Source organism: Lepidochelys olivacea, assembly GCF_965140295.1.
Source record: "Lepidochelys olivacea isolate rLepOli2 genome assembly, chromosome: 1".
Lineage (NCBI taxonomy): Eukaryota > Metazoa > Chordata > Testudines > Cheloniidae > Lepidochelys > Lepidochelys olivacea.
Genome location: NC_140411.1, coordinates 110183089 through 110209707, shown reverse-complemented (window position 1 = coordinate 110209707; position 26619 = coordinate 110183089). Strand labels below are relative to the sequence as shown.

Below are 26619 nucleotides of genomic sequence, written 5' to 3'. Positions count from 1 at the left end.
GCCTCCCCAGCCGGGAGCTTAAGAGCCGAGCAGGATATCCGTGGGCCAGTTGTGGCCGGTGGGCCGTAGTTTGCCCACCTCTGCCTTAGAACAAATAAACTCCCACCTTTTGATAGGCAACTAAACACCTCTGACCTCTTAGAAGTCAATGGCAGAACTCCCAGTGATGTCAGTGAGGCCAAGATTTAATCCTCTGAGTCGCGCTACGGGGAGGGGAACATGGGGGTAGAGACTATCAAAGAACAGTATCTATATTTCTTGTGTGCTTATGCAAACAAAAATCAATGTTGTCAGTCCCCTCATTTGTTTCCCCATGGTGTCACAAATGCATTTATTACTTCACTGGTTGTCCTCACACAATTAATGAACAACATTCTGTTGAATCATAGGAGATTAAGGTTGAAAGAGATCTCAGGAGGTCATCTGGTCCAACCTCCTGTTCAAAGGAGGACCAACCCCAACTAAATCATCCCAGCCAGAGCTTTGTCAAGCCAGACCTTAAAAACCGCTAAGGATGGAGATTCCACCACCTCTCTAGGTAACCCATTCCAGTGCTTCACCACCCTCCTAGTGAAATAATGTTTCCCAATATCCAACCTAGACCTCCCTGACTGCAACTTTAGACCATTACTCCTTGTTCTGTCATCTGCCACCACTGAGAACAGCCTAGCTCCATCCTCTTTGGAACCCCCCTAAAGGTAGTTGAAGGCTGCTATCAAATCCCCCTTCACTCTTCTTTTCCACAGACTAAATAAGCCCAGTTCCCTCAGACTGTCCTCATAAGTCATGTGCCCCAGCTCCCTAATACTTTTGGTTGTCCTCCACTGGACCCTCTCCAGTTTGTCCACATCCTTTCTGTAGTGAGGGTGTCCAAAACTGGATGCAATACTCCAGATGTGGCCTCACCAGTGCTGAATAGAGGGGAATAATCACTTCCTTCAGTCTGCTGGCAATGCTGTACTAATGCAGCCCAAAATACCATTAGCCTTCTTGGCAACAAGGGCACATGGTTGACTCTCATTCAGCTTCTCGTTCACTGTAATCCCGAGTTTCTTTTCTGCAGAACTTCCGCTTAGCCAGTTGATCCCCAGCCTGTAGCAGTGCATTTACTTCCTAAGTACAGGACTCAACACTTGTCCTTGTTGAACCTCATCAGATTTCCTTTAGCCCAATCCTCCAATTTGTCTAGGTCACTCTGGACCCTATCCCTACCCTCCATCGTATCTACCTCTTCCCCCAGCTTAGTGTCATCTGTGAACTTGATGAGGGTGCAATCCATCCCATCATCCAGATCATTAATGAAGATGTGGAACAAAACAGGCCCCAGGACCATCCCCGGGGCACTCTGCTTGATACTGGCTACAAAATAGCAGTGAGCCATTGATGATCACTACCCACTGGGCCCGACGATCTAGCCAGCTTTCTATCCACCTTATAGTCTATTCATCCAATCCATACTTTCTTAACTTGCTGGTAAGACTGCTGTGGGAGGCTGTATCAAAAGCTTTGCTAAAGTCAGGGTATCTTGCATCTACCGCTTTCCCCATATCCACAGAGCCAGTTATCTCATCATAGAAGGCAATCAGGTTGGTCAGGCGTGACATGACCTTGGTGAATCCATGTTGACTGTTCCTGATCACCTTCCTCTCCTCCAAGTGCTTCAAAATCAATTCCTTGAGGACTTGCTCCATGATTTTTCTGGGGACTGAGGTGAGGCTGACCGGTCTATAGTTCCCTGAATTCTCCTTCTTTCCTTTTTTAAATAAGGGCACTATATTTGCCTTTTTCCAGTCGTCCGGGACCTCCCTCAATCGCCACGAGTTTTCAAAGATAGTGGCCAATGGCTCTGCAATCACATCAGCCAACTCCGTCAGCACCCTTGGATGCATTAGATCTAGACCCATGGACTTGTGCATGTCCAGCTTTTTGAAATAGTCCTTAACCTGTTCTTTCACCACTGAGGGCTGCTCATCTCCCCATACTGTGCAGCCCAGTGCAGCAGTCTGGGAGCTGACTTTGTCTGTGAAGACCGAGGCAAAAAAAGCATTGAGTACTTCAGCTTTTTCCACATCATCTGTTACTAGGTTGCCTCCTCCATTCAGTAAGGGTCTCCTATTCTTTCCCTGACCACCTTCTTGTTGCTAACATACCTGTAGAAACCCTTCTTGTTACCCTTCATATCCCTTGGTAGCTGCAACTCCAATTGTGTTTTGGCCTTCCTGCGCCCTCAATAAGGCTTCTTTAAAATAAAGCCTGCTCTCCTTAGCCTCCCATGTGATCCTGCCCATCAGCTCCCTGAGGGAGTCAAAGTCTGCTTTTCTGATGTCCAGGGTCTGTATTCTGCTGCTCTCCTTTCTTTGTTTTGTCAGGATTCTGAACTCGACCATCTCATGATCTCTTGCCACCCACTTCTACTTCCCTACCAATTCTTCCCTGTTTGTGAGCAGCAGGTCGAGAGGAGCACGGCCCCTAGTTGGTTTCTCCAGCACTTGCACCAGGAAGTTGTCCCCAGACACTTCCTGGATTGTCTGTACTGCTGTATTGCTCTCCCAGCAGATGTCAGGGTGATTGAAGTCCCCCATGAGAAGTTGAGAAGTAATTTACTGAACTACTCATATCCATAGCCTGCCCGGCTTTAGTTATATCTACAGATCTTTAGTTATATTTGTGATGGTGCCCCCCATAAGGCTTTATGGAGATATGCTTATCAATGTATATATGACATAGCTAAATATGTTTTATGCTACATATGCCATGTAACATATCTCTGTAGAGGTTATGATCTACTGAATCTATTAATCCTTTTTGTATGCATGTGTCATTTTTGTATTCGAAGTTATGAATATTGGTTGTGTACTGGCTTGATTTTTAAGTAACCTTCGTAAAGCATTTGGTCAGCTTCTTGAGAAAGGAATGTGCAAATCAAGAAGCACTTAAAATACAATGGATCTTGGAATGCTCCAATCCACATAAGAAGTCTACTTGAGGAGGTTCAAGGAAGCATGTGACCCATGGCTGCTACCTGGTAAGAAACTGATTGTCATGCATGGATATGTGACTTGCCCAGGTGACTCCAGAACTCTATCTTGGAGCCGGACTTTGCATCGGAGAGAGGAGGGGGTCTCTACCCACAAGAGTCTATTTAAGCCTGTGGGAGATCCCTCCATTTTGTCTAAAGAGAGAGAGCCTCTCCACCCCCAAGAAAGAAACTGAAACGAAGGACAGTATCTACAGGGGGTGTGAGTGATTGCTGGACCCGGACTAGGAGATTAGTCTGTAAAAGGAGGCTTACTGGAACTGGTGAGGTTTTGTCTGTATTCAGTTTTATTAGACAGACTTGCAGGTTTTATTTTATTTTGCTTGGTAATTCACTTTGTTCTGTCTGTCACTACTTGGAACCACTTAAATCCTACTTTCTGTACTTAATAAAAACACTTTTTTTTCTTATTAATTAACTCCGAGTATGTATTAATACTTGGCGGGGGGAGGGGAGGCAAACAGCTGTGCATATCTCTCTATCAGTGTTATAGAGGGCGAACAATTTGAGTTTACCCTGTATAAGCTTTATACAGGGTAAAACGGATTTATTCAGGGTTTGGGCCCCATTGGGAGTTGGGTATCTGAGTGTTAAAGACAGGAACACTTCTGTAAGCTGCTTTCAGTTAAGCCTACAGCTGTTAGGGGTCATGGTTCAGACCTGGGTCTGGGTTTGTAGCAGGCTAGCGGGTCTGGCTCAAACCAGGCAGGGCGGGAAAGCAGGAGCAGAAGTAGTCTTGGCACATCAGATGGCAGCTCCCAGGGGGTTTCTGTGATCCAACCCATCACAATATCTATAGTCTTTTATGATGTGTCTAATATTGTCCATTTGAAGCTCAGTCTCACTGCAGCAGAATTCTTAGGGGATTTCCCCCCCGTGAGTGGTTTCTTTTATGAGCTCGAGTAGATGCCAGGGGCTGGCTACAAGTGTAGTGCTGCAGCCTTTTCCTTTTTCAGATTCTTCCTCTCATTCACTTAGGATACAAGGTGGTACTTTCAGAGTAGCAGCCGTGTTAGTCTGTATTTGCAAAAAGAGAAGGGGTACTTGTGGCACCTTAGAGACTAACAGATTTATATGAGCATAAGCTTTCGTGAGCTACAGCTCACTTCATCGGATGCAAGGTACTTCTTGCCTCTCACAGATCTGAGAATTAAGATTCTGATAAAAGAATTGTATCTGAAGAGAGCACTCTAGTGATATTTTATGTTCCCCTTTCTTAATTCCTCGCTAATACACCATCTGTGTCTCCTTTGTTTCAGAATTGCAGTGGAAAAGTCTTGGACAATCAGTATATGAAAGACAAGTCAGCTACATAGATTCTTTCTTTAGAAAATTTCCGGACCTCTTTCTTGTGTGTTACACGTCAAAAAGCACTATTTTTATCTGGTTCTTCCTCCTCCTACTGAAAAGTTACAAAACCCTATATGCTTTCCTCTATTATTATTTCTTCATGGGCCTCCAGATTAAAGACTTCCTTTCCTAAAACTGGCACCAGCATGGTATTACTTTTTGCAAGGTTTTCTGGAAGACTTTTCCTTCTTAGGCTGTGTGTCCCCTGTCTTTTTTGTTTTTAAATTTTTTTTCCTGACAGCTTTGCAACTGCTTTTTAACTTGCTCTGCCGGAGTATGATTGCTCTGGAAGTTCCTCGGAGACCCGCCTCTTATGGACACACCAATTTCTGTGACTTTTAATTTTTGTTTTTGTTTTAATCTCTGATGATTGTGGGTATTATCAGAATAATATGTTTCATATAAAAATGGGTTTGCCGTTAGTTTAACCTACTGCTTGAAAAGCTGTGTGTTTGGGTAGGGGTCAGATGATTTGTTACTTTCCCTAGGCTCTAAATGGTCACAGACTAGTAATGTTCATGTCTGTGAAAAACTGGCTTTTAGTAGTAGGATGCTTTTTTGTTGGTGCTGGGACCCTCTCAGTGGCATCCTGTAGAACAGTGGTTTGCGGACCACTTGAAAATTGCTGAGGGTCTCAGTGGACCACTTAATAAGCTTTCCAAATGTTCTTTGTACCATTAGCTAACTATTGTAAAGCGCGTTGGATAAAAGCGCTATATAAAAAAAATCCCTTCATCATCATCATCATCATTTTTTTTTGTTCTACAAATAAAAGCACCCAACTCATATTTTAATATCAGTAGTCTTACCTTTCCAATGCAATGGATGTGCCCCCTCTCCCCCGCTGCGGCAGCCCCCGAGCTGAGGCTGGGAAGGAGGGCCATCTCTCTCCCTGGCAGCACAGCCCTGGAGCTGGAGAAAGTCACCTCTTTCTCTGGCTGCCGCAGCCCTGCATGTCCCAAATTCCCCCCCCCCATTCTCCCCAAAGCCACCACCTCACCTTACATGTGCATCTTTTCCAGGGTCCAGGCACCTAATTAGTGGAGTCACACCTGCGTGGCTCTACTAATTAGGTAGGTGGCCCTTCAGTCTCTTGTGTGCGGCCATCCAGGTGCGCACCTTAAAGGGAACTATCTGCAGACCACCTGAATGGAGCTCTCGGACCACTGGTGGTCCATGGACCACAGTCTGAGAACCTCTGCTGTAGGATAAGTCAGATTTGTTTGATTAAATTATTTGTCTATACTCTATTTCTCAAATCAGGATTGGTGTAATTTTAAGTAGTTAATATTGAAGAAATGTGGCAAATGTCAGGAAGCAACAGATGGCACAACCCAACTAGAAATCAGACATTTTTGCTGCATGTTTAAGTAGATTATGTTGTGAGCTGACTTGCTTTGCCTGTTTTCCATTCCATAGGCATATTTAATGCAAAGAAGGAGAAAAGGAAAGTTACAATAAACTTGCCAGTTCCATTCTGAGTTCTAATTGAAGATTGGTTGCAATCAACTTCTGGAATTTAACTAAGAAAGTCATGGTTCATGTTCTGCTATACAAGAGAATAGATTAGATTTGCTTATGTATGCCATGGAACAAATACCTGTATTGTTTCAGTGTCGAATGGTTGGAGGTAACAATTTTGAGGCTGAATTTTCTGGCTTAGATAGATGAAGTGGGAAAAGCAGAAATATTTGTGTTCTGTTGTATTTTACAGGCCACGTCGTAAAGTAAGGGTTCTAATGAAAATGATGTGATTATTTTAAAGTGTGGAAAGCAAAACTGGAAATCTAGATCTCTGCAGATATTTCCAGTCTAAACACACTCCAGTTGGTCTGTCTTTCAAATACACATGAGCAAAGAAGTGCACAGCGCACCTTTAAGCATGAATTTGCTGCTTCTGAAGATTGAAGTCTTGTGAAATACCTTCATTTGTCTTCCTAAATTGGCACATATAGCCTTGTAACCTGGGACATGAAAGTATTAATCTGTGTCCGTGATCATCCCTTTGTAAAGTTCTCATCCCTGAAGGATTGTGGACTTGATTCAAGACCTTTAAAAAGAGATTAGGTGAACTAATGTTTTAGCTGGGGATCCTTCTGTCAGACAAGCTTCCCATCAAAGTATACTGGCTTCTTCCCTTTTTCTTTGTTTAGGTGTTTGAATTGAATAGTTTTGGAAGTCATCTAAACTTAACCAGCGCAGTTAATTACTTCATAAATCATCCTTTTTCAGTTAAAATATCTTCTTGGCAACACTTGTATTGCCTGACGCTGGCTGAAGCTACACAAAAATTAAGCACGATCAAGGTATCTTCAATAAAATCTTAGTGTTGCTTTCTCTGGACTTCTATTAAAGATCCTGACTTTTTCTTTCTGTCTGGCCCAAGTACACTGTCGGGTCTCCGTGGAAAGTTTAGACTATATCTAAGATCATCTTGGGCAAATGATAATGTGAGCATGGAAGATCTTCTCTCTGTTGTTTAATGGAAGGCCCTGCTTTTGGGGATGGTACCAGAATTGGTAGGTCATATTATACATAAATCAATGTTGAAAAAGCTAGGGTTGAGGTGACATCCCTCTCTTATTTGAGGGCCTTGGTTGGCATGTCTTGTTTTTTATCCTTGATTGGTAAATAGGTCCACAAGATTGTTTATCCACAATTTCATTTTGTAGCAATTTAAGTTAATGCCTAGATGCTACATTGAGTCAAATGTTTTTGTACAAGTCTGTAAAGCAGTCCAATATCTGACTTTGTACTTTTCACATGATTATGCATCTATGGGACTAAATATGGGGTCTAATTCACTCCAGCTTCTTGGAAGAGTCCATGATAGTAGAAAGCTTGCCCAAGAGGAGTGATTTTCTTCAAAATCAGTAAGCCTGGGTTTTTTTTCTGGTTTTAAGAGGAGTTGATGCATGAGAGCGTGGAGGTGGGTGTTACAAGGCTTTGGAATTCACCCACTGTGTCTCTCACTGTATCTAAACCAGTGACCCTGAAACTTGTCACCTGTTTGGGCTTATTGATTTTGAATGAAATCTGTTATCTTCTAAGGTTTAATTGAGAAACCTGCCATGAAATTCTATATTTGTACATGCATTTTGAGTAGGCTGCAGTTCTCTGTAAATCAGTGGCAATATTTGCACTTTCTATTTTCTGACTGGTCTTTCATTTAGTACAATATTCTCAAGAGGCTATTGGTAGACTACTTTTTTCCTTCCCTCCACTGTAGAAAGGTTCAGTGAATAATGCAAGCATCACATTTTATCTCCAAACAAATGCCAAAAAAGGGTGTAGGTCTGAGGGCCAGGGCTACTCTTTCCAGTGGGCCAGGTAAAAATTTTAAGAGTGACACACTGAGTGAGGAGACAATGTTCTTTCCTACTAATTACTGAGATTGTATTAAAACTGTGCCACTTGATGGTGGCTGTGGGCAGTATACTAAACGGGGTAATGGTGACAAAACTGGGGCAGGCATCTAAATCCTATAGTAGTAGGTGTCTTACAGATTTTTATAGTGTGTTTATGGAGGGTACCTTGGCATATAGGTTCTGATATCTGGGTGTTAAAAGCTCTTGTCTTGTTAAGGTAACTGTTGGAATACTCCTTGAGCTGAAAGCTGTGAAGATGTACAATAAGATTAATTTTGTTTTGCACTATTCTTCTAGAGTCACTGACTTCAGAGGCCAGAATTTCAGAACTGCATGTGTTCAGAAAGCTTGTGTGCCTGGGCTGAATTTGTACACTCAGTCAATTATAGCTGAGTATGAAATCATGGTACCTGCAAACATAAATAGTCAATTAGATGCAACTGGCCAATTACACATACAGAGCCTAGCTCTGATGCTGTGTCCTTTTTGATTTTTGCTTTTGAAGTTTGCTTGTGATAGTATGAAATTTTTATCAGTTCAGAGTTCATTATAACTGATTACTCAGCTTAAATGAACTAATATGCACACATTTTTGCTTTTACAACATGCATACAGTTTCTGAAAACATAGCGTCAAAAGCCTTGTTTAATAGCCCATTAGTAAAAGTCACTAGTGCATAAGGCAAGCAGCCTGTGGACTTGGCAATTTGTGTTCCCTGCAATATTATTGCACTTATTAGCAAAAGTATAGAAAAGTTGACGATACTGTAAATGGTAGGCTTTCCCCTTGGGCGCTGTATCCTTTTGATTTTTGTTTTTGAAGCATGCTTGTGAAACTAGGCTTTTTGTTGTTAATGGTTTAGTTCAATTTATTAATTTTATTTTTTTTCTTTGCCAGGACGGGAGCAATTTCATGGCCTTGGCTCTATGTACTGTAGAGGAGCAGCTGCTGTTATCCTTACATATGATGTAAACAACTTGCAAAGCCTGATAGAACTGGAAGACCGATTCTTGGCACTGACCGACACTGCTAGCACTGACTGTATCTTTGCTATTGTTGGAAACAAAGTTGACCTCACAAATGAATATGCTTTATTACAAGAAACAGAAGATGAAAATAGACCTGAAAAGCCTGTCACCAGTTGCATCTCTACCAAGGTCCAAAAACAAGTCTACCTGGATGATGCTGTTGCACTCTACAAAAAGATACTAAAATACAAAATGTTGGATGAGAAGGATGTTCCAGCAGCTGAGAAAATGTGCTTTGAGACCAGTGCAAAAACAGGATATAAGGTGGACTACCTCTTTGAAACCATATTTGATATGGTAGTACCAATAATTTTACGGCAGCAAGCTGAGGGGCCACTACAAACTGTAGACATAACCAATTACAAGTCGGCAAAAAGGACAAAATCTGGTTGTTGTGCCTAAAATACTGATGATGTGGGGAGTGAGGGGATTGTGCCTGTATGTTGTGCTAGTGATCATGAATCTAGAGATGCTTATAGTTTGAGCAGAAAAGGAAAATCAAGGAATAAATGATCTTGAATGAAGTATGCAGAACAACAAATCCTTTGAAGATTAAAGTCTAATTTATTTATAAAAACAAAAATCTGAATGGAATCATAGGGGAAGACTTGTAAATTTCATACGGCCCTTGGGGTGGAGGAGAGATTATAATGAATGTACAGAAGTGGGAATCGGTGCTATGGTACTGTTTCCATACAGATTGGTACTGACAATCAGTTAAGCACTCTCAAAGGAGTCCTGCTTTATTGTTTAGAATGCATTATTTTCTCCACATTTAGTATGCTACATCTAAACTGTCATTGGATGTAACTTTCACTTTTGTACTGGATATGACTTTCACTTTAAAAAAATCATTCATTTTCTTCTGGGGAATATTTAGATGCTGGGTACTTTTTTAAGCTTTACACATTATTTTTTTTCCAGAATATAAATTATGTAGAAAAGTCACTAATCAAGCAAATCAATTATCCTTTTGTACCAGATACCGCAATATAAGATGTACTATTAAAGTTACTTTGGAAATGAATTGTTCATTCTGAGGATTTATTAATGTACATCCTGCTACCTTAGCAGTCATGCGTTCTCTACATTAACCAGGGACAGCGCTGTCCTGTGTTACTTGGAGCTAAAAACTGCAAAGGGTGGTAGGAAAAAATATATTGGTACTTACACTCCTGCTTCATTATGTAGGGGCATTTGTCCCCCACATAAAGTATTTGATACACCTCCATGACCCTATTCCCACAAAGCTGGGGTCAGGAAAAATTGCAGTTCTAATTTTGGCAGGGTGTGATTTTATCAGACAAGTTCCACAACCAGGAGGGAAGTGAAGAATTGAGTTTTCTGATGTGAAACCAGCAAGATGACGGTTTTTGGAGGGGAGTGTACAAAAGCCTTTATACATCCTAAAGGAGCAGTAAAGTGCACTGATGGGCTTTTTTTTTTGGTTGTCATTGCCGTTAAGAGGACTGGTAAGATTTTAATACTGTTCTTAGAGTGTTGTAGCACTGTCAAGAACAGTGACGGGTGTAGTCATCCAGTATCTCATACGGAGTCATGACAGGGATAGGCAGGGCCGCACAGAGGATTTTGGAGGCCCAGTAACATCTGAAACTGAGGCCCCTGCCCTTCTAAAAACTTACAAATGAGGGGGGCCCTGGGGGCGTTGGAGAGGCATTCACCCCACAGTGGCAGATCCTGTCCTGGTGGGCTGGGCTCAACTCCCCACTCAGGCTGTTGCAACCTGGTGCGCAGGGTCACAGTGCCACTTAGATTTGGTTTGTCCACCACTGTGTCATGACAGAGGGGCCTCTGGGCCAAACCTGAGTGGTGCTGTGCCAGGTTGCAATGCTACCCTATTTGGAGGCTGTCTCATATAGGGGGGGCCACGGCAAACTGTCCCTCACCCTCCCCCACCCCCGAGCAACTCTGGAAATAGGCAATAACAAATGTAGACCCCAATTCTTGAAGTCGTGTGTGTGTGTGAGACTCCCATGGATTTCAACAGGAATTCTGCACATGGAGCAGTTGTACAATCGGTCCCCAAAACAGAGATTTGGACACCTACCCACTCACCCACACCAAACCAAGGTTATCCAACACCAATAGAGACAATTTCTGAGTAGCTAAGTGTTAAAAGCTGTTTCCAGATAGTAATTGGTTTCAGAGTAGCAGCCGTGTTAGTCTGTATTTGCAAAAAGAAAAGGAGTACTTGTGGCACCTTAGAGACTAACCAATTTATTTGAGCATAAGCTTTCGTGAGCTACAGCTCACTTCATCGGATGCAGATAGTAATTAAAACCTCTGTAAACATCTGTCCCGCTGAGAAATGTTTTGCAAGTGGGCTAATCTGAAAGTTCAAAGCAGCGTCCATTATTCCCATTACAATGATTTAAAGTCTATGACACATGATGAGGTGAAATATGGTGGCTACATTGACCATTTTAAAAGTTCTGGTCTTGGGTCTGCTGGTCTCCTCCATTACATGTTTTGGAAGTATTTGTCAAACTAGCAGAAACATTAAGTACAGCCGCAGTGTATTAAAACCCCGTGCTTTCTTTGCTTACCCACCAAGTTCAAGTGATTCTCTGCTGTCTCCCTCCTCTTGTCCCCCTCCTCCTCCCACAACCTGGAGGGGTTTGTCAGGAGTCTCCATAGCACTGATCACTTGGTGCTGCTTCAGGCTGAAGAGCAGACCATAGGACTTTGCTGGTCTCCGCAACATCCAGAATCAAGAGGGTGGCTGAAAGCTCCCCCTCCCCAAGGCTGCACAATCTGCAATGCACTGCCTGAAGACTCTCAAAGCAGAGCTAGTGTCTTGTTGTAGGTAGCTGTGAGGTCAGACTTGCAGGAGGTAAGTGAAGTGGAAACACTTTAATTGTACATTTTAAATATACCACGTTATGTAAATAGGCTCTCACTTTTGGGGGCTGTCTGTATTTGGTTCATTTGAGATCTTAAGCAACACACACAAATCTTTCCCAAAAGCTTCAACTGCTCAAACCCGCCCTCACCTGCCTATTGTGTTCGAGTCTACTCTGAAAAGGATTATGTCAAAATCAGTCTTGGATTTCAGGTCTGCTCCATGTGTGGAGTCAGAGCTTCACTTGGTGACTGTTGGGACATAAAAAGCACGTACTGCTTTTTCTTTCTACTCTTTCTCAGTATTGCTGGCTGGATTCTTTACGCTCCAATTGGCTGATCCTGCACAAACCCGCAGCAGACAGTAGGGTAGCAGAGGTGTAACTAAGGCTCATTAGTCATGCAGAACCCTTATTACTGATGGTGAGGGATGAAAAGCAAAGATTAGGCTGACTTGCAGGGCTAGTTGTTTTGTGGGGGAGGGAGCAGAGCGCCACTTGTTAATTTGAGCCCATCTGATCTGAAGTCGCTGAGGCACAAACCTGAAATCCTAATGTGGTTTTTTTAAACCTTCTCCAGTTTAGAGTAGAATTAGACTTTTAAAGCAAAGTTCAGAGTATTTTTAAGTTAATTGTTGTGGTAAAGACTTTAATGTTCTTGAGCTTTGAGGCTTTAAGTTCCTGTCTATACTTAACCGCTGTGTTGAGGGATCAGCACTATTCAAAATAGGCAGATGGCCCCAGCCTCATTTCAACTGTACCTTGGGCTTCCTCAAGCCCTTTGCATGACTGAGGAGATGCAGTTCAACCTTCTCCACGGCAAGTCAGAAACATATGGTTTAACAGCAAGAACCCATGTTACATCCTGTCCCCCAATATGGTACCTTTTAATGTTTCTGTGATCAAACATTTTGATAAGAGCATAAGTGCTCTCGCAGTTGTCAATTCCCCAGTTGCGGGGGACCCCAATCTCTTGTCACTAGTGCGAGCATCAGTCTTTCTGGAAAGCCCTTCATGGACTATATTTTGCTTACTGAGGGGGAGGAAGAGTGAAGCTGTAGCACAGTGACTCGCGGCACAAGACTTGGCGCTAGTGACCACTAGCGGGTGTTATGGAAGTAAATGCTTTAATTTCTGTGTGTCCTGAACAAAGCCTTAAACTGACGCACTTGCTGTGAAATAGCATAAGTGCACCTGAGGGCTGTGCGACAAAACTGCTCGGGCTGAGTTCCATATCCGGTTTGGATTCTGCAGGCTTACAGTGGCAAACTGCACCCGTCTCACTTCCTCCTCTGCTATCAGTAATTCATGGGACACATTGCACTAAATGTCTTCTGAAAACCGTTTTTCCTCATTTGATTGAAGCACAGGAGCACTGATCACTTTTCAGAAGTGACTTTGGCTTGGAGGGGAAGTTGTGAAGAAATTGAACCATCTAGTAGAATTATTGCACTTGTTTCCGAGTAGCTGACCCTGTAGGCAGGGACCACCACCACATGGATACTGTAGTAAGATCTGCTTTAGAGAAATAACATAGTTATCAGTAGCTAGTCTCGCTTTCTCTCCATACAGTCACTGAGACTGTCTTCACAATATAGCTCAAGTTACTTCCCTTGAGGTAGCCTAGCTCAGGTGAGAGTAGCCAGGCTGCAGAATAAGAGTTGAGCTTCTGTGTCCACAGTGGGGCTGCACTTGCGTGTGGTGTTAGGACTTCTGCGGGCATCGCTCATGGTTCTTTGCGCAACAGTACGCTGAGCCACTCTATAAATTCTTCCCAGTGAATTACAGGAGAACTTGTCTGTCCTGGGCAGGTCGGGGGGAGAACACATTGGAGGTCTGGGGGCAGTCAAGAGGCACTAGCCTGCATCCACACTGCAGATTGATGGTAGTAGTGGCTGTGTTTGGTTCACTTGAGTGTTAGTTAGCCTATACCCCCCGACAGGCTAGCCCACTTGAGTTATAACGTAGCTCTACAGTGGAGACAAGCCCTCAGAAGTCTACTATATTCAAACCAGATCTTTGGCTCCAAGACCCAACTTTGTGTTTGGTGAGCAAAGCAGTAGCCCCCATTTGCTCTCCTAGCAGCAGAGCGAACTACTTTATGCACAAGGAGGTCACGTTTATTGCTTAAAATCTGCTAAAAATTAGTTCTTCCTGTCTGCTTTCAACAAGTCCAGTGACACATTTACCAGATAATTGAACTCGGCGGATTTGGGGAACGCAGCCAAGCTCTCAATCTCCAGTTTCAATAGAGTGCTGCACTAAAGCCCAGGAGAGAGATGTTCTCTTGTTTCATTCTTCCAGGCACAGAAGCACGAAGCTAGGTAGGATTATTTTAAAAAGCAGAGTGTAGGACAAACAGCATGTTTGTTTGAAGCAAAGGGTTTCTTAATCTTTAATAAAAGACAGGCTTGTAGCGTGAATAGTCATGTCTACACTCATCAGAAAGACTAGATTATATTATAAGAATTATGTAGAAAAATTGAAAGCTGTCAAAGACGTTTGAGTTGTATACCTATGGCTGATGGGAGCCTATATGTATTGGAACATTCTTCTATTGGGTGGTTTGTAGCACCTTAAACCCATGGGTGACTGTTAAAACTCTAACTTTGAGGCACCTTAGCTGCTTCAAGTATCCTGAGTGACTTTAAGTGTGCAGAAGTTGAAGTTTCCTTAACACAAGCCAAGAAAACTAACTACAAAATCTAGCATTCATACAATGGTGAGGCTTAAAAATCAAGTACACAGAACTGAGGATGCACAAAAGTTCAAGGTCTTTATGGCTGTTCACTTTTGGATTCCTTGAAATGTGAACCCGACTTCTCAATTTTAACATGGTCATGCAAATATTTGCATTTAACAGACTTAAGCACAGAATATCTAAAACTGGAGGAAGTTAATATCTGATGTGATGGTTTCTAACCATCAAGGAGATGAGATTCTGGAACAACCTCCCAACTGGAGTTGTCAGAGCAAACAGTTTAATTAGTTTTAAGAGAGAGTTAGGTGAGAGAGTTATTATTTTAAAATAATCCTACCTATACACTTTGAGTGCAAGTGTAAGATGGGGTTGTTTGTGATGGTGGGGGGAGGGGCAGGGATAAACAGCCCTGCCGCTCACTCCTGTTTGTTTTATCTTCCTGAAGTGCAAGCTTGAGGAACATTTCAGCTGGCCACCCGCAAGGGTCAGGAAGGGATTTTCTCTCCCCAGTGTATTCTGAGAGGTTATTTTAAATCTCCTTCCTCTGAAAAATCAGGGATGGCCAGGGCTGAAGATGGGACATTGGATTGGGAGAGCCAGGGCTCTGAGCATTCACTGTCTCAGGTGCTTGGCTGGATGGTTTGTGCTCACATGCTCAGGGACTAACTGATGGCCATCTGCGGGGTGAGGATGGAATTTTCCCTCAGGTTGGATTGGCAGTGACCTTGGGGGTTTTTCACCTTCCTCTGCAGCGTGTGGGTGCAGATCACTTAGTAATAGAGGTCCTTTTCTTTGCTAACAACTCCCACCTCAGACTTGACAAACTCACTGCAGCAAACACGTCTTCCAGGATATTTATCTATAAAGAGTAACATGTAAGATATCTACAGAAAACCTGTGACTTGTCAAAATTCATAATCCATTGTATGAATGGGGGTAATTAAGGAATAATGTATTTATATCAAAAGTATGCTTTATGGACTGGGGATAAAAATTAGATACTGGGGATAGTGTGTCTTGGTGACCGCCCATTCGGGCAGGGCGGAGTTGTCACCCTGCCCTCTTTAGTCAGAGTTTAGCCTTGCACAATGCTAAGGCTTTCAATGGGAAAACATCAGAAGCAACAGCAAACACTTGAAACTACTAGAAAGTAAAAAAAAAAAAAAAAAAAGAGAGATTTACAAGGAGACTGGGGTTCGCTTTGGCTGTAAATAGAAACAAAAGACTGTTTCAGTATCACAGGGGAGAGGGAAAGAGCCTCTCTAGTCATCCACAGAAGGAGCCCCTTGTGGATAGGGGGAGAGTTTCATGAATGTTTGGATCCCAGTTCTTTGAAAACTGCCATCACTGCAACAGCCTTGGGTGGGGAGAACTTACTTTACTAGATAGGAAAGGTAAATATTAATAGGAGTAGATCCAAGTTCGTTTTGTGATTTTTGTTTTCTATTGTAACTTTTATTTCAACCACTCTTATTTCTAGTTAAATCTTTATTCTTTTTAAAATAAATCTACTTTTACAAGTGCTGTGTGCTATATGGGACCAGTGGTTTAAGGTAGAACTGGGGAGCTGGGGTACATGGCTCCTTAGAGGGCAGGGGATCTGGAATTTCAATGAGTAGCCAGTGTCAGCGGCTGATATCACAGGGGAATGATGCAAAGAGACTCGGGGAACTGAGGTGCACCCATTGTTAACCTGCAAGGTGAAAACAGGGCTGGCATAGCCTGAAGGCGAATGCTTTAGTGGCTGAAAGGCTGGTGGTGTTAGATGGTGCCAGGCACAGGTGAATCTCCCTCATGCTAGAGGCAGGGGCTAACCAGGTGATTCTCAGTTCTGTGTACTGTCGCAGTAACTTGCCAGGATTATCTGGGTATATCTCACTTAATCATTTCCCTGCCACAGCAGGGGCTTTGGTCCCTCCTATTATCTACCTCTGGCACATGCTTCTAGTCTCGCATGGGCTGTAATGCTTTGGTTGAATTTCAGCTGATCGGGTTAGTGTGCGGATGATGGGTGGTGCTGGCAGTCCGGGCTATTCAGGAGGTCAGACTAGATGATCTGGTGGTCCCTTCTGGCCTTAAAGTCTATGGCTCTATAAATCAACTGACAGATAAATGCTTCTCAGCTACAGTTTCACAGGCCTAAAAACATTCCCTTGTATTGCAAAATTCACTGCAGGCAAAATTCAGGTGAATTTTCTGCCAACACAAAGAAACCGAAGTGGATTTGATAGCTGATTTTAATAAATATATTAGAGCATCTGTAAACAAATTGATACTATTCCCTGTTGCCTACTCTTTAGTTAGATTCTCTTAAAGCAGTTGCAATAGGCTCTCGCATTAATTGCACACTGCAAAATTCAGAAGTGAGGAGTATTTAGTTAGTTCAGCAGTTATAGTTATTTGCCAAATACTTGAAGAGGTACGTTGATTCAGGGGTGGAACTGCAATATGTAACTTATGGTAATTGTCAGGCATGAGACAGCTTTGGGTGATATTGCCTATGCTGTGTTTACCGTCCTAATGGCTTAATTTAGCTGAAACAAATATTAGGTGGCGTTGTCTGTTGGGGAGATTGGCTCTTGTAGCTGAGTCACCAAAATGGACAGAGGTTGGATACTGGGCTCTGCCATGACTTGGGCAAGTTACTTAATCTGTGGCCTCAGCCCTTGCCTGTCAGATAGGGATAATGCTCTCTTATCTCACAGGGATGTTGAGGATATACCCACAATGAGTAACTTTATCTAAAATAAGAAAATACGTCATTGCAGAAAACACGCTAGCTGAGCATTCTTTAAATACACCTATACGTCTACTCTTTTCATCAAGGTGAGGCTCTTCTGCTCTGTAATTTTACAGACCATTATAGATTCTAGGGTTAATCTCCATCCCAGGATTCCACTGAGAGCTTGTTTACATTGTGAAATGCTGCAATGGAAGAATTCTTCTATTGACCTAGAGCTGTCTACCCCAAGGGTTAGGTCACCTTAACTACCTTGTTCAGGGGTGTGGATTTTTCACATAGCTGGGGCGACCAATTTTTTAGTGTAGACCAGATCTCAGAGCTGCATTGCCTAAGATGATGATAGGCAACTGAGGAACTGGTTAAATTCTCTCTCCTTGTAACAATGGATGGAATAGCATCTTACTTAGCATCCTCTCTCTGAAACGGCTTGTGTGTCTTCAGCTGACAGACTGAGCAGACCCCTGCTTGGTTAAATGGTTTGAATTTAGATTGAGGAAGCTTATTTGGCCACCTTTTGATACTTCTGCTGACATCCAATTAACATTGTCTCTAATTTTTTTTTTTTAAACAAGCCAAACAAATCCAAGCCCCCAAACTAACATCTATGAAAGTAATCTGCAAATGTAATAGGAGAGCCTGGCATATGTTTAGAGAATTGAAACAATCAACAAGTAGATGTGTAGAAAAAACGAACTTTATTTAAGATAATTACAGCAATGAGGGACCATAATTACAAAACCCAACAATCAGTGCAGCAGGGGGAAGGTGAACTGCATAAGGAGAAGTTAAAACTGATGTGGAGGAGATAACTACCGATTATTTTAAAGCCAGCGCAGTAAGCGTACATAGTGCTTTTCACCCATGCTAGTAAATGTAGCTCCCCTCCCCACAAAAAATCTTGCTGGAAACATTTAAGTGTCATGGTATTTATCATGCTTTTTACCATGCTGCATAAGAGACTCACAAGAAAATAAGCAAGGGGTTTATCATCACGTGGTTCATTCTTCTCTCCCAGGGTCATGTGGGACAGCTTACCCCTGGGCCTAATGTTTTCTTTCTACAGAAAAAGCAGTTAATCTCTGTCGGTGACCATGTAGCAAACCCAGTAGATCTTTTGCAGGAGTCAGGGGCTACCCATCATAGACTCTGTGGATCCTCAGCAAATCTTGCACCCAATTTCCAGGGCCTTTGAAGATAAACTGTGCAAGAAACCCCCTCTGAGTGACTTCTAGCCCCTCTACATGCCCTTCCTAGAGGTACAGCTGACTAGTTATGCTACCATCATCCCTCTGCCCTCCAGTTGTGCACTTCTTCACAGATGAAGTAGACAGCTTGGAGGTTTTGGATCTGAAGATAAGGCTGTATTGAGTAATAATAACTTCAGCTGGGAAATCTGTGCACATAGCACGGGTTTTTCAGGGGCGTATGTTGTATAGTGGCTGCTCCACAACCATATAACCAAATTCATATGGAGCCCTAACCACACAATGTTGTTAAGCGCATGGCATGGTGGTTAAAGGAAGCATGATGCTCTCTCCCTCTTGTGGTCCCATGTGTCTAGTGGGCATTTGCTCCTTTCTGTTGTGTGGCACAGAATAAAGACCCACTGTAGTTTATCCTGTGATGTGGGGTATAGCTGGAAAAGTGTGATAAGTTTGTGAAGTAACATGCTGCCATTAGTAATGAACTGTTCTCATCGCAAGAAGAAGAGAGTAACACTAAATGTGGCTACCTGAGCTAATTCAGAATGTTTATAAACTCTCTGGTGGTGAAAGTGGTAGGACAAAAAGCATGGCAAAGGCATGGGGAGTTTAAAACAACCTATCTTTCCATTGTAAGTACCCAGGTATAAACTTTTATTACAGTAAAAGGTAAGTTCAAAGGCTGGGCGTGGGGCTCAGATCTAGGAGTACTTCCCAGAGGTTAGCCCCCTGCTGTGCTAACACTTACATTTTACTGTTGTATGTTACCACTTAATTAACATGAACTACACCTGTTAACAATAAACTAAGACAAGACGTACATTTCATTGAATGTTTACATCAAACATGTTAGAGAACAGATCTGCCCAAGAGAATTGTTAGATTAGTAACTGGATGGTTTTTTGTGGGTTTTTTTTTTCATGTTTCAAGGTTGAATATTTGACTCAATTAGCAAATAACATGGTGTTAGACTAGCAAAATATACTGTATGGTAGGAGAAGCAGTCAGCATTTGGTATAAGCCTTTGTGCTTTTACAGAAACTTAACTTTTCATTCAGCTTTTGAGGTAATAAGTTAAATAAGCACCACTGTGATAGGTCTAGAACACTGTAGAAACATTTTCCTTTTACTACTAGGGATATATAATATATTTTACAAATTTTTCATGCACACTTGACATCTGCTGATATGAGTTCGGATGAGACCTGCCTTGAGCGTATCTGCTGAGGGCAAGCTCTGGAATTGCTGGTTAATAGTGGTAAGCCAGAAGCTATACTTGTTTGCATAGTAGTGGCAGGTTCCTCGGGCACCATTGCATTCAATGAAAGGAGTAGCTCTGAAGTCTTCCAGACAGCTCCCCGGAGAAACCAGTGACTGTCCTCCACCTTCATCACCAGCTCCAGTGTGCTATGAGACACAAAGAAGGCAGTGTTCAGATACAGGACAGGGCTACACAAATCACTGCCCTAGATCAATACTGTCAATAATCAACAGGTAGGGGAGGGAGGAGACCAAGGCTAAAATGACTTCTAAATCTGTTACCTGAAGAGTTCTCACTGTAGGACATTCCTACTGAGGCATACATAGGGCCAATCTTGCAAACCTCACCCCCATGTTTAAGACTTATGGGAGTACTATTGTTGATTACTCACAGTAAAGTTTGTAGGAGTAGATCCTTCAACTATCTGGTTTATCTACATTTTCCATTTGAACCCTATCTCCTCTTCTTTACTCCAGACATTTAAGATTTCATATTTTCATGGCAATAATGATACATTAAGACATGTATAATTCACACTCTTTAAATGACATCTCTAAGCAAAACTGACACACAATCATTATTGTACCCCTTTAAGAACTAAATTCCTCCCTTTTAATGGTGTGCTGCTGAAACAAGCACGTAGCAGTGAATATCCCAACAGACTTCTCTCTAGTTTTCCAAAAACATTTAACATTTATTCTCCTATCGCCTTTTTCTCCCATCCCTCAAAACCCTTCAATTTTTAATGTAAAAGGAGAAACCAAATCAACAGGTTTGTTTTTTAATTCATATGAAAACATAGTAAGAATAAACCCTCATTTCTTGCCTTTCACTGCACAGACCAACTGTTCAGCTTGCAAAGCTGTCCACAGATCAGTAACAAAAGTAGAAACTGAGCTTTTACCACAGTGCTAAATAGGTATGGTATGAATTCCTCTCCTTGCACCGTTCTCTCACTCAGATTGCCATACGGTACCTATGATTCTGGGTAACAGCACCAAAGCTTTAATCTCTGAGGTGTTAAACACTGTTCAGTTTCAGGTCTAGTGCAATACTTAAAATCAGTGTGGTGTCACCAGGGATGAACTTGGCCCTCTTCTCCTTTATATGGGCGGAAATGGGGTGGGCACCAAACCAAAATGTCTTAGTGTAACAACGCTCTTAGCTCCCAGACTTAACTCATTTGCCTCCAGACAAATGATGGCCTCCCATTTACATTTTGTTAAGTAGCCTTCAAATCTTTTCACTCACAGCTGAAGCTCATGACACTTCACGTATACTTTAAGTACTATTTGAACAGTGATTCCAGGTTATCCTGAACAGAATCACACAACAGAGTATTTTCAGCTATCTTAATGACCTACCAACTGCTAATGCGCTCAAAAGAAATCTAATTTCTACTCACCAGGGCTCTGAGCCTGCAACAGGATCTGGCCAGGCATGCCCTGTTCTTCCGCATGAAGTCCCATTGACTTCAGCAGGACGCTGGGTGACCCATTCTGAGCTCTTTGCAGGACTGGCCCCTAACTCTAACACCCAAGAAGAGTACCATTTTACTGAAACCAAGGAAGTTGTAGTGAAACACTATTGAACTGAATATGCTTTTCTTGAGATTATCAGGAACATCATGTATAACAAATCTTATTCTTCAGTGTTCAAAATCCCACCCTGTATCCTAACCAGCCACTTCACTAGCCTCTGCTTAATTGCTAATGCTGTGGTGCACACACACATCAAAAAACTGAAGCTTTCCTCCTGTAAACACTTGTAGTTTTTGGCACTTTCCTTGGTAGCAAAGGACTTTGTACAGGGAAATCTACCTCTTGTTGCCAAGGCTGCAGCTCTCTCCTTACAAATGCTTAGTATTTAGACAAGGTATTTACAAACAAGCACTCCTACGAGGTGTTCTGTTCTATATAGGTTTTAATACCAGGCTCGTCACCACAGTACCTGAGCATCTTCCAGTAAATGGATTCAGCAAGATGACTAACTCCTGTCACAGGTTGTTTGTTCACTCACCCTCTCTCCAGCTAGGTGTCTTGTTTTGGTAGCAACAGCCATCTTTATATATATAAAAAGATACTATGTGTGTGTTAGAGAAAGCAACGTCAAAGAAATGTGCCTTGAACCTGGAGCAGAAAGTGGTGAGGTTTGTGATCGTTCTTAGTTACTGGGGAAGTTCCTTCCAGTCTGGGATCAGACCCTGGAGAAAGTTCTATCTGCCACCCAGATGAGCTTTACCCTTGGTGGGAGTTCCATCAGGTCAGAGGAGCAAAGTTGTACACCAGGGTCTATTCGTCCTGAGCTCTACAGAGTCTTTTAGATATACTGGGCCCAGGCCATGGAGTCCTTTGAAGATAAAGAGTGAGACCTTGAACCAGAGGTAACACATGGAGAGGACGTTGGGTCATGTCCCACCTCCCCCAGATTTGCTGCTTGGCTTGTACTGAGCATGTTCAGTAACACTGCTGAAGCTGGCAGCCCTCACTTTGTCCTCCTCCCCTCGCTCCCAGCAGGCACGGGTCATCTTTGCCTTGAACTTGATTTGATATTCTATCTGAAGCCAGTGTACAGAGCAGACGTCAGTTCTGACACGTTCCCGGTAGCGTGTGTGGCTGAGGAGATGCACTGCAGAGTTTCCTACATATTGACTGTTTCATGCCCAGGTATATTGCATTGCTGGAGTCCAGCTAAGCGGTGACAGGCATGAATAACTGAGGCCAGGTTTTCTTTGTCAGGCTGGGACACAAGTGGAGGTGGTAGAAAGTGTTACTCTCCGAGGCTGCTAGATGAGAGCTCTGTGTCAGCAAGAAATCCAAGAGTACTCCTAGACAACAGACTAAACTAATTTTGGTTGTGCTTCTTCAACCCCTGGAGACTGCACCACAGCTGCAAGCTCTTCAATATATTTTCCTCTGCCCCGCGCGCCCCCCCCCCCAGCATCACCTCTGTCTTGCTCAGGTTCAGCTGCCACCCACTATTCTTCAACCAAGCACTGGGCCATCTTGGTGGTAGTGTCTTATGTGATGAAGGATAGATCTGCATGTTGCTGGTACTTGAGTCTGTGTCATCTAACCAGTTCACTTACTGGTTGACTGTAGATGTTGAAAAGGATCAGAGAGAGCACTGATCCTTGTGAACTCCACAAGTGAGGGGTCTAGTGGGGGAGGGAAGTTTCTTATCACTACGCATTGGGAGTGGTCTTCCAGGAAGGACTGACTATTTTAATGCATTATCCCAGACTACTGCCACCTCTCTCAGGTGAGAGAGCAGAATCTCTTTATCAACAGTACTGAATGCAGAGAGGTTGAGCAGGATGAGAATGGGTTTCTGTCCTCTATCTGTTTACTGGAGGAAATCATTCATTAGTGCCACTAAAGTGGTTTCTTCAGTTTTTTAAATTTTAGGTTTGTAGTTTGAATTTTTTGTTTTGATTGGTGATTGTTTAATAGTCAACATTTGCTGTGGAAAATGTCAATGAAAGTGAGAGTTTTTTTTGTTTTGGTGATGTTTCCTGTGGGAGGCAAATCCATTTTCTGACCAGGTCTACTTAAATAACCTTCAGAAGGCCAGAAACAAAAACAGTACTAGGAGCTGAGATTAGAATCTAGGTGTTCCTGTCTACCCAAGTTCTCATACAGGTTCTCATACAGTACGAGTCACTATGCTTAGCCGAGTGCCTGTGTAGTTCCCTAAGCCTTGGTCAGACATACCTCTCTCTAACTTATCGTACACACCTAGTGGGACATTACTTATTCGAGGGAGAATTCTGCATTCCGTTGTTGTTACTTCTTGGTACTTCTTGGTACTTCCTGCAATGCACATATATTCTCTGTAATTTTATTTTTTCAAAGGGCTGTTGTTCTAGTTTTTCCACTGGTTTTTGCATTTCATAATTTTATTTCTCTCTTATGCTTAAATTTAATTCTTTGAGTAGTGAGTTCTAAAATGCCTAACCTATCCTGCCTGGGTTAATTATCCCTATGGTAACTTTTTAAAAAAAACAATTATATCTAGGTTTTTTGTTTCTACTGGTGGCGCATATCCGCACATTACCTCAATATCGATGCACATAACAAAATTCATTCTGCACATGGATGGAAAAAATTAGAGGGAACATGTGTCTTAAGGATGAATAATTTTCAATTTGAAAGCTGGGACAAACCAAAAACATCATGAAATGTCAAGTTGCTTAAATACAGCTTTTGTTTGTTGAAAATAAAGTAATCTTCACTCTACTACTTAGTATTTTTGACTGACAGTCTAATTCTTCCTTTTTGTGCAGGTCAGTGATTTTGTCAGATCAATTACTTACCATTGTTCCTGAAAGACCTATTACCTACTCCTCATCCTCTCTCTCGCTGACAATGGCTTAGTGGGCCGCCCTCCCCACCTCCATGCATAAACTCTAGCTGACATTTTATTCTTAGCTCAAACGTCTTTTTTGTTTGGAGGGTCCATTTTCTCTACAACATAAAGTGGATCATATCTTCTGCTGTCAGGTACAATTTGTCACTTGGAGCATAGTCACTCGAACCTCCACGTACTAATCTGGTTGGAGAGAAACTGTTGTCCCAGCCCTTCATGTAACTTTAATTGGCCTCCATGATGAGGGAGAGAGCAGTTTTCCCCACACATTTCTCCTCCCTGCTTCTATGGGAAGGTTCAGCGCGTTTGGATTTTTAGCAAACCTGAACCTAAACCTGAACAACTTGGCCAATAGGTGGGAGCCCAGCTTAATGTAACTTTGTGCGATACTGTCAGCAAATGTTGAAAAGGACAAATACCATGAGGAAGGAATATCCAATCCATAAACTGCGCCACCCTTCAGGGCAGTGTGGAATAGAAACATCTTGACTATGGACAGCAATTGCAACAGCTGGGGCTTCACAGACGGAACAACGACTGATATATGGTCTAATTTCTTCTTCTGCCACGGGCATCATTGGAAGAGGTGCTGTGGTTGAGAGCCAGTAGGATTTATCATTTCTGTTTGCATAATAACAGACATCCCCAGGGTTACAGTAGAGGAAAGGCATGGTACTAAAACGAGCCAAACAGGATCCAGCCAGCCCTGTAAAAAATAAACCATCACAAATCTTTAGCATGTGCACATTCAAGTAATGATTTCTTTTTAAGCTTATTGTGCATACCTGCATAATTCAGTAACATTTATATTTGTATTACAGTTCCACTCAAACTTCAGTAATGATCTGGAGAAATCACCTCCAGAGGGAGATGAAAGAAAGATATTTAGTTCCAATCCGCTGTCATTTCTAGGCATCCTAGCCTAATATGCACCGAAGCCCAAATTTTCAGAAATGGTCTATAATTTTGTGTGCCTCTAGTTTTGAGTGGCAAAATCAGATTGAAAGTGTCAGATGTTGAGATGTTAAAGAGCCATGTACATACCAAGGTCCTGGTTATGTGCTTTTTCCTGTCCTTCAAAATACAGTAGACTGTAGCCACTCCAGAGTTTGTTCATACCAACTGGGCACATTGGCTCTTGTTCAGACTGGCTATGCTTCACCAGAAGGTACCCAATGTTAACACTGCGACCTGGCATACCTGGTAGCCCAGGGTTACCTGGACGGCCTGGTTCACCTTGGGGAAAAATGGAAAGAGACAATAAACAGTAACTGGGAAATAGCCATTTTAGACTTGATTCTGACCAACAGGGCGGAATTGGTAGTGAATCTGAAGATGGAAGGCAATTTGGGTGACAGTGATCATGAAATGCTAGGATTTCATGATTCTAAGGAAAGGAAGGAGTGAGGGCAGCAGAATAAGGACAGTGGACTTCAAAAAAGCAGAGCTGGTCGGTAAGGTCCTGTGGAAAGAAAAATCTAAGGAGGAATTCAGGAAAGCTGGCAGTTGCTCAAGGAGACAATATTAAAGGCTCAACTGCAAACTATTCCAATGCAGAAGAAAGATCGGAAGAATAGTAAGGGGCCAATATGGCTCCCTCAGGAGCTCTTTAATGACCTGAAAATCAAAAATGAATAATCCAAAACATGGTCAACTTGATAAGGAAGAGCACAAAAGAACAGCCCAAGTATGTAGGGACAAACTCAGACAGTCTAAGGCACAAAATGTGTAACATCTGGCAATGGTTATAAAAGGGAATGAGAAAAGATTCCTTAAATACGTTAAGATCAAGAGAAAGACAAAGGGAAGTGTAGGTCCTCTACTTAGCAATGAAGGAGAGCTAATAACTGATGACACGAAGAAGGCTAAGGAGCCTCAATGCCTATTTTGATTAAAAATAAAAAGGTTAATGATAACTTGAAGCAATCTCGGCACCCTTAGATATTATCTTTGAGAACTCCAGGAGGATGGGAGAGGTCCCAGAAGATGGAGAAGGGCAAACACAGAACTTATATTTAAAAAGGGGAACAAGGAGGACCTGGGGAATTATAGATCAGTTGATCTAACTTCAGTATCTGGAAAGATACCAGAGCAAATTATTAAACAATCAGTTTGTACACACTGAGAGGATAATAAGGTTATAAAGAATAGTCAGCTAATCTACATACTGGGATGGGACCTATTCAACATTTAATTTTATTGCATGATATTTATCTTCTCTTTATGGAAAGCTAATGTAGTCAATCAGCTACACTTCTAGGACTGATCCAATTCTGCTGAAGTCCCTGAGTGTGTTGGATTGGGCTCTCTAGATTTTAAGTGGAGAATGTGATTCAATACTAGAGCTGAGCAAATAATTCACAAATAATTATCTGATGACTTTAGCCTCTTTCTGCTCATGCAATATAGGCAAGCAGTGATTTTCTTTTAAAATTTATTCTTCATCTAAAATTACCTGCCAATTTTTTTGGGTGACTTTTTTAACCCTATAAAGTGATTGATTGTGAACAATTTTCCACAAATATTCAATATTTGACATTCTTATTTGGGCTGGACTGATTTGTGGTGTTCAGCTAATTCATATGGTAAAGTTTCTGGTTCCTAACTGGATGTGCACCCAACCACTTGTACCACAACTGCTCATCTATTTACCTTACGTAGGAATTTGAAATTCTGTTTTCATGAACATTCCTGTTCGTA

General features: G+C 42.2%; 2 protein-coding genes across 3 annotated transcripts in view; one reads left to right on the top strand and one right to left on the bottom strand.

The window, feature by feature from the left end:
• The window catches only part of RAB20 (RAB20, member RAS oncogene family), a 50191-nt gene extending 40481 nt beyond the window's left edge, over positions 1-9710 (top strand). The window contains exon 2 of the mRNA XM_084629602.1: positions 8653-9710. Within this exon, the coding sequence (XP_084485728.1) occupies positions 8653-9185 (533 nt within the window). The 3' untranslated portion in view covers positions 9186-9710. The remainder of the gene's footprint in view (positions 1-8652) is intronic.
• An 8054-nt stretch (positions 9711-17764) lies between these two features.
• Positions 17765-26619, bottom strand: part of COL4A2 (collagen type IV alpha 2 chain) — a 246015-nt gene continuing 237160 nt past the window's right edge. For both annotated transcript variants that reach the window (XM_084610484.1, XM_084610485.1), the window contains exons 46-48: positions 24964-25155; positions 24339-24625; positions 17765-19697 (exon numbers count right to left, since the gene is read on the bottom strand). In XM_084610484.1, the coding sequence (XP_084466610.1) occupies positions 19443-19697; positions 24339-24625; positions 24964-25155 (734 nt within the window). In that variant the 3' untranslated portion in view covers positions 17765-19442. The remainder of the gene's footprint in view (positions 19698-24338; positions 24626-24963; positions 25156-26619) is intronic.